General features: G+C 32.2%; 1 protein-coding gene and 1 long non-coding RNA gene across 6 annotated transcripts in view; one reads left to right on the plus strand and one right to left on the minus strand.

Moving 5' to 3' along the window:
* The window catches only part of LOC126976152 (uncharacterized), a 31694-nt gene extending 26761 nt beyond the window's left edge, over nucleotides 1-4933 (minus strand). The window contains exons 1-4 of one of the 5 annotated variants that reach the window (XR_007731847.1): nucleotides 4714-4900; nucleotides 4426-4635; nucleotides 2706-2984; nucleotides 2035-2167 (exon numbers count right to left, since the gene is read on the minus strand). Coding sequence is in view for 4 of the 5 variants with exons in the window: in XM_050824363.1 (XP_050680320.1) it covers nucleotides 2706-2984; nucleotides 4426-4635; nucleotides 4714-4746 (522 nt within the window). In the remaining variant the exon portion in view is untranslated. Of the gene's footprint in view, nucleotides 1-2034; nucleotides 2168-2705; nucleotides 2985-4425; nucleotides 4636-4713 lie in introns of those variants that run through there. The other 4 variants (XM_050824363.1, XM_050824366.1, XM_050824365.1 and 1 more) reach the window with 4 other exon arrangements.
* Nucleotides 4934-5140: 207 nt separating this feature from the next.
* Nucleotides 5141-8772, plus strand: LOC126976208 (uncharacterized). The gene is made up of 5 exons (XR_007731853.1): nucleotides 5141-5269; nucleotides 5685-5854; nucleotides 7182-7250; nucleotides 7703-7776; nucleotides 8546-8772. It is a non-coding gene; the product is annotated as an uncharacterized LOC126976208 (long non-coding RNA).

An 8772-nucleotide genomic window follows, 5' to 3' on the forward strand; every position in this document is an offset into this window, starting at 1 on the left:
TATGAGTGTGTCATTCTCCACAGTGGTGAGCGCTCGCCAGAATTTGTACGACATTTTATAGTAGCAAAAAGTTTATGCGTTTGATTATTGCGTACATGACTTCTAACTGGTATTTTGTAACAGAGTTTACGAGTTAAAGGAATACAGTCGTATTTATTATGACACAGATCAAATAAGAGCATAGCTTCAAGTTGTTTGCGCCTTGACTGCAAGTCAAGTATACTATATTTTTCAAGAAGCTGGTCATAAGGAAGGTAGCTTCCCGTACATTTATAGTGCATCGTCCGTAAAAATTTTTTCTGTACAGTTTCTATTCTCTTAACATATTTATTATAATGGGGATTCCAGATACAAACAGCATATTCGAGTTGTGAGCGAACCAGCGATTTATACAAATTTAGATATGTAGCAACTCTATTGAAATAAATACCGGTCCGCATTATAAATCCATACATTTTAAAAGCTTTATTTACAATGTTTTGTGTATGCGTGTCTAAATGTAACATACTATCCAATGTTATTCCTAGATCTTTAATATAATAACCCTGTCTAGACTCTCTCCATAAAGTGAATATGTATAGTTGCTAGCGGATCTCTTTTTAGTAAAAGTGATATGCTTACATTTACTTAAGCTTAGATTAAGTTTATTTTCCGTACAATATTTAGTAAATCTATTTAAATCATCCTGAAGATGGTAATGATTATCTTGTAATTCAATTGTTTTAAATATTTTAAGATCATCTGCATATAGTAGAAAATTACTATGTTTAAAGCATGTATGAATATCGTTGATGAATATAATAAATAAAAGAGGTCCAAGAATTGACCCTTGTGGAACTCCAGAAGTAATCATTACCATTTTCGATTCATGGCCACTGATGATAACTCTTTGAGTACGATTTGAGATGTATGATTTAAACCATCGCCAAAGATCACCACGTATGCCGTTATATGCTAATTTTTCTAATAAGCGTCTATGGTCTACCCTATCAAAAGCTTTCTGAAAGTCTGTATAAATGCAGTCTGTTTGTCTATTGTTATCTAAATCTTCAAATAAGTGTGAAGCAAAAACAAGAAGATTAGTTACTGTTGAGCGTTTCTGCACGAATCCATGTTGTTGTGGAATTATAATCCTATGTATCAGTGGATAAATGGAATCGTGTACAAGCCGCTCAAAGAGCTTGGAAAGTACAGGCAAGATAGAGATTGGTCGGTAATTTTCTACGTTCTTTTTGGATCCTCCTTTATGTACAGGCACTATGCCAGCTATTTTCCATTTCTCTGGAAATATGCCTTAATTGTGTTAACTATTACGTAATTGTGGTTCCATATGCGCACCGTGTCGCAACCAATTTATTGTCGGTATGTTATAGTCGCCAACAAGGTGTATATTATCGCTAAGTAACAAGATTTCTTGTAGGTAATTAAAATAAGATAGGTATATATCATGGGTCTGATTCGGCGGAATATATGTTACTCGAAATATGTGACGGCCAGCTGTAGTGCGTAACTCAACTAGTACGTAATCAATAATTGGTGGCATGGCAAGCATAGTGGCTGGCTGTGACATTGGCAGCGTAAGAAGCGTGGCAGCCAGCGATCGACGCGCCGCAATCATAACTCCACCGCCATCACGCCGCCCGGTCGCGGTTCGGTTCCTATCACACCGGTATACGTGATATCTCGAGTCAATGAGTTCATTGTCAAATATCTCATCAGTTAACCATGTTTCAGTCAGAAGTATTAGATCGTAGTCATGCATAAGTATATTCATATAAAGCGTATGGAGCTTAGTCCGTAATCCACGACAGTTCTGATAATACACTGAAAGAACTTTGTTTAAAAAATTTACTGCTTAACAAGAACCTTATATTAAAAAGGCAGTACAACTCTGCCTTCCGTACTTTTTGATTCATTCATTATTTTTCCTTTGTTAATCTTATTTTATTCGCATTTATTTATTTTCATGTTCATATGGTCAATAATCCTGAATATCTTTGTGTTTCTCAAATAAACTTACAAAGTACTGATATAGGCACCAACAGGTCAGATTCTCACGGCATGTTGGGTGTACTTCAACATGCCATCAATGAAAGTGACAAAATAAAGTATAGGACCTCTCCCATTACATTCATGTGTCACCAGTTCAGTTTACATCAACACCTATCTGGAATAAACATGTGGCAATAATGTCTTTAGTGCACGACACAACATGCTAAGCTGTCTATGGTTCTAGTCATAAGTTACTTATATATATTCTCTGCTCGCTTTATTTTAATGGCTTTACAGAATACATGTTGTTTAACTAATACAGTATTTTTATTAATTATACTGTTATGAAACCATCACATCACACTCACATAACACAACTCATCAATTTGTTAGAAGATTCCGACTATACAAACTTATTTACTTTAGTAGTAGTAGTTACACCAACAACACATCATTATAAAATTATAATTTCAGTAAATACATAAGGATAGTACAATAGCATATTATTTTAAAAGCATTTACAAATGTGGTAAACAATAAAAACAACAATTAAAAATAAAACATAAGAGTTAAAGAAATAAAGTAAATAACGATAATCAAAAATTCTGTTGAAAATTACTAAATATCTATTTCATTTAAAAAAGAGAAGAATAAATACATCTATAAATATAAGAATTGAGTTTTAATATTATAGTAAAACAATAAAAACATACCCCCCCAGGCATGTTTCCAACGGGCCGTGGAACTGGATTCACTATAGTATGCATGTTTCCAAGAGGTGGTGGTTTCGCTATGGTATGCATGTTTCCAAGAGGTGGTGGTTTCGCTATGGTATGCATGTTTCCAAGAGGTGGTGGTTTTGTTATGGTATGCATGTTTCCAAGAGGTGGTGGTTTAAAACTGGGTACATGATACTGTGCCACTGCAGGGGACCCATCTTTGTCCATTTCATTTACATAATATTGTGGAGGCCTATATGGTTGTTCCAAGTCCTGGGTTCAAAAATAAAATTAATTATGGTAGTAAAAGTATAATATTATAGGCAGATGATTTTTATTTATGAAATGAAAAAATTTTAATAATAAAAAACAATCTGTCCAGTATGTACAGAAAAAAAAATATTATAATTACCAAAACTATTATTTCACAACTAAATCCTAAAGGTAAGTAAAAAATTAAAACTAGAGAGATGTGACTGAATTTAATCTGAAAATGATTCAAATTAAAAATCAAAAAGCAAACTGCTATTGTTCTGGTAAAAGTTTTTATTATTTTTGCATATCTGCAGTCAGTTCCCAAACAAATGTGTTGGATTTTACAGAATATTTTGCGAAGATTAGTTCATCCACGTTTTGTCCTTTTACTTCAAGTGCTATTTTGTTTGTGTCTCTTTGGGTGGTTTATAGTAGTAACATCACCACTGAGACTATGGGTTCTCCCTCTGACATTATTAAATATCCATGTCAAATTTAGGAATAAAATGACTTATTAAATTAGCTGTTTGAAAGTTAAGGACCGGTGAAAGCTAAGACATTTTAAATGAAAAGGGATTAAAGACATGAAAACTAAGAGTAACAAAAATATGTAAAACTTAAAACAAATATTCCCGCCTTTGGATTTAAAATATATATATATATATATACATATTTAACATCAAAAACTATCACCCACTTGAAAAGCTATGTCTCAGAACTGTGAAGAACAGATGCAAGTAACTAATTGGGCTTCCTTTCTTTTATACAATATTTCAATATGTATATATAATATCAAACAATAATAATATATTATAATACAAGTACATAAGAAACAAGGGAAGATCCCACCAAAGATGGGAGGACGTCCTGGTCAAATCACAGAAGTGACTTGGAGCTGGGTTGCCAAATATAGAAATGAGTGGAAAAGATTAGAGAACTCCTAAGAAAATTAGCAGTCAGCAGAGGACAAACTAGATTTTATAAAACTTAGATATATGAAATTGTATGCATGCTATGGTGTCATGCATTGTTATAAAGCAAATCCATAAAAATGAAAAGCTTTAATCTTTTAGAAATTTCAATGACAAGCTATCAGAATATGATAATGACTTAGCAACTAACATTACAGGCATACTATTATATACTCAAGACTAAGGAGGGTGCTATACAGAAATACTTTTTGAAATTAAGGCTATTTGAAATATCTGACTGTAGACCAACAAGTTATTAATAAAAGGGGATAGCCATTTAAATTTAATGAGCAGACAGATAATATTAATGAGCTTTATATTAAAAATCATTGCCAGTTTCAAAATTACACTACAGGCCTGTATGTATTGCTTTCATTTTTTTCCATTTGTCCTGTACAATGTATATATCACTATGTATTATTTTGTGCAACACATTTGTGCTGTGAGTAGTTACTTATGAACGAAAAAGTAGACATAGCCTGGCTTACCGTTTTCTGCCCAACATTGTCAATATATATTGGTTCTCCATATAAATACAGGCTGTTTATTTTTCTAACAAAAATAGCAGCATCACCTTCATTTAGTAGGCCAACAGTAACTTGTTTTTTACCAGACTTTTCATACATAAGATTGTCCACGACTAACTGTTGTATACCACTTTTCGCTATTATAAAATCCTTAATCTCTTTGGAATGCATCTGAAATAATAATATTCATTGAGGTCATTTATAGACTACGAGTCAAGAGTATTATTTTAATAAAATATAAACACATACACAAGCTGGTAAGTTATGTATTATTAACAGCATTCTGATCACTTTTAAAGTGTATACTAATTTTAAATCTAGACTTTAGAACGCATAATCAATAGCACAAAATTCAATTGAAAATAATGTGCCATTGTGGAATGCCAAATGCATTCCCTATGGCCTATTTATTATTATACTCCAGGGGTTGGACAGTCGCCTTATAGAGACGTTTTCAGAAAACTGTAGTGCCATCTGATAGTTGGCCCCAAAATTAAAGCTTTGTCAGCTGTCACTCGCTTTGAAACCTGCCCACTGGTCATAAAATGGCGGCTACTTCTAGCGTTTGCACTTAGCGCATGTATGTAGCTCTCGTGTTCCATTTTGCATATTTTTGGTATTGAAATCGAAGTGTAAGTGCGTCGAGTCGAGCCTTGTGTTCCTCCGCCTTGCTGTTGCGAATTCACTCCAAAAATCTCCTTATTCTGTGTATTTCTACTTTTTGTGATAGAGACACTTTTGTTTGTGGAATTTATGAACTTTGGTGTAATGCCGAGACGTAGTGCTTTCGGTTGTGCGCTCCGTGGTAAGTAAATTATTCTCTTAAATCTTAATAGTGTAGTTTATTAACTAATCTTGTGATAAATAAAGTATCATATAAGGTTTGTTCTACTCTCAGGTTCTACTACCGGTCCGTAGATTTAATTTGCAATCATGGTTAAAACTATTATATACATACCGGTTTTCTGTATCTTGCCCCAAAGATTAAACTCCAATCCCTCAAATCACCTTATGTCAGACTTCAGACTCCCCCTGACTTATATGGTTTAATAATAATTGACAGCTGTGCTGGCTTCTGACACCATTTTTATAAGAGAAAAGTCAATATATGAGTCCAAAATTTAATACTAGCCTAATGGTCATAACACTAGGTTATCACAATTTATCTGATGGCTTTAATAGTCACTCACTTATTTAATAATGTTATTTATTATTTTCAGAGATTCCAATGCATAGTTTCCCAGATGCTGTCAAATTCCTGAGCACCCTTAAACATCTGATCTTGGATGTTATAAGAAGAAGAGAATTTGTGATATACACTTTTCTGACAGACACAGAAATCATAATCAATGGCTAAGCACATTGGCAGTTCCGATGCTTCATCTGCTTGGTAAGTCCCCTAATTTAACACATATTGAGTGAATATTCGATTCTATTCCTTATTCTGTCAGATTTAGTCACACCACTCAGAAGCTTTGTTGAGTTGATGGTTTTTTTTGAAGGTATATTGTATCATTCTGGAAACACCTGATTTTCTTACACAGTTGTGATTACAAAATTCAATGGTTGCATTTCTAGCTGAAACTGGTTCAATATCTATGATAATCATTAAATAATGAAACATAATCTTTACATATTCACATTAATTTTCAAGACAAGTTCAGAGTCAAGTAATCTTAGGACAAACTTCATCCACACAACATTTACTGCCTACAAAAGACATTCTTAATGATACCACAGAAATGGCATGGAGCGGCCACCCTCAGGATATTAAATAATAATTTTTATTGTATGATTTAACATTGTCACCATATTTTTATGTAAAAAAAAGAAGCCCGCTGAGTATCTTATGCCCTTACTTCTCAGGTCTGAGGTATACTTTTTTCAATAGGTAGTATTGACTTTCTGTAAGTGATATTATATACTATTTCAAATAAAATATTCAGAAAGAATATAAAGTCAAACTCAGTCAAAAAAAGAAGATATCTTAAAATTATTGATATTTATGGACATACACATACAAAATTTTGATGTATTTCTTGGTTGTAATTTTAAAATCTTGGGCCCATAAAATGTTATTGATTGAAAATCCCACATTTGATCTTGATCTTTATGTCATGTTTTCATATAATATTTTTTTTAAACCATTTATTTCTGATACAACATTACAAAGCGATGTAAACATATTATTCTGCCAAACTGCGCAGCAGTTTGTCGGCAGTAATTCTCGTGTTTCGCAAAATATTAAATCAATATTATATTTTTGTGTGTGACAATTTAAAAGTCCCTACCAATATTTCTTAAGTCTATTTATTATGGACATTGTGCTAAGTAGAACTTTCGCAATAAGTTTTTCACCTGATTTTTTGTTTTACAATTCGACAATTGTGACGCTATATGGGTAGTTAATTCATTTATTAATGTAGGTATTACCCATTGCATGCTACGCATAACGTAATAATTACATATTTTAGGTACCACTAGCTTGTTTTTGTTAGATAGCCGAGTTGAGTAGGTATGCACTCTCGGTACTACAAATTTATTTATATCTCGATATTGTTCGATTTTTATTTATATCTCGATATTGTTCGATATAGTCTTCATAATTTCATTTCAGTTACATAAGATTTTACAAATCACAATAAAAGTTCTCCGGCTCTCTGTGGCATACAAATAATAAATAATCATTAATCTATTATTATATTTATTATTTACAGAGCCATATGTGAGCAACTTTATTTTAGAAAAAGCATCAACTTCAACAACATTCCAACCTGTGGCTGCAGGTAAAATTCACATATTTTTTTCAATTTGTTGGCTATTATCAAAAATAATAAATATATAAATTAATGATTATATTTTGTTTTGAACACATACCAAAATATTATATAATATAATATATTTCTATCTATTACACACAACTAAACCATAAATAAAAACAAAATTTTATAATTTTAAATTTTCTGAGTAGTGTCGGTATGTCTTTTTTCTATAATGGTTTTTTTTGACAGCTTATTTCAACTTGTGATTTAATTTGAGCTCTAGCCTCTTAAGAAATGCTGCCCTGGTTCTACATTTTCTGAGTGCTACTTCATTATGATTTGATTTTTGGTTTTTATTTATTATTCTCCATTATCGTCTGATTGAAATTGACAATTGAAATGATTTGAAAAGTATAGTTAAAATTCACTCTGACAAAGTGGGCAACAAACTACATAAGTATTATTTCCAATTTCAGATGCATCTCAAGGTGCTTGATGCTGGAACATAATTATAGTTTTATTAGCAAGCCTAAAAGAACAGCTGGAAAAGGTATCAATATTATTATACTAATATTACAAATGGGAAAGATTCTGATTTCTTTTGAAAATATTGTTTTTATACTTTTTTATCCAAAAAGTGCTGAATAAATTTGTATGAAATTTGACATAGTTTATGATCTTTTGTCTAGGTGGGCAAAGTAGTTCCCTCATAGTCCCGGAGCTGGGGACAAAATTACCAAGATTCTTGTAATGGCCCATCATTTATTTTGTAGTATGTGAGTCAGCAAAGTTAGGGAGTAGCACACCTGACAATGGCGGGCTTTGATGTAATATTACAACACTCATAAGAAATTCGAAAGGTCTTTATTTAACAAACATTAACCATAAATGTGACAGTAATTTTATAACAGCAGATTAATGCATGACATGACATAAGACTATTGAGCCAAATGTCTTTTTTGATGAAGGCTGCATTGGTACCTGATAGGATTGAGAACAGCTAATGTCCGTGTGGGAATGAAATTTTGAATATATTTTTATTCATTACTAGCTGACCCGACAGACGTCGTGCTGTACATATTAAATTCTTCTTCTTATCAAAACCTTTACTGGACTTCCACAAAAAATTCAAGACCGAAATTAGCCAAATCGGTCCAGCCTCACGTTCTCAAGTTTAGCAAGACTAACGAACAGCAATTCATTTTTATATATATAGACTTTAAGACTGAATCCCTTTTCATATTGTCCATTTATTTAATACCATATAATACATATATTATACATACACATCAATTTGTAAATTAAGCATTCTTTCACAGATCTAATGGCTCCACAGCGCACAAAGATCAAGCATCTTCAAGCAGAAATATCGCGATTGCGAAAAAAAGGACAATCTTTCAAAGCAAGGTTAAAAGGTGGTGCAGATCGATCAATCGAATTTTGTCAGGAATATTAACATATGTGGGTGAAGACGAAACAAAAACAGCTGTCCAACAATATTATGATAAACATAAACATTATAAAAATAAAAAATAATATGCAAAAA

Source organism: Leptidea sinapis, chromosome 39 (genome assembly GCF_905404315.1).
Source record: "Leptidea sinapis chromosome 39, ilLepSina1.1, whole genome shotgun sequence".
NCBI lineage: Eukaryota > Metazoa > Arthropoda > Insecta > Lepidoptera > Pieridae > Leptidea > Leptidea sinapis.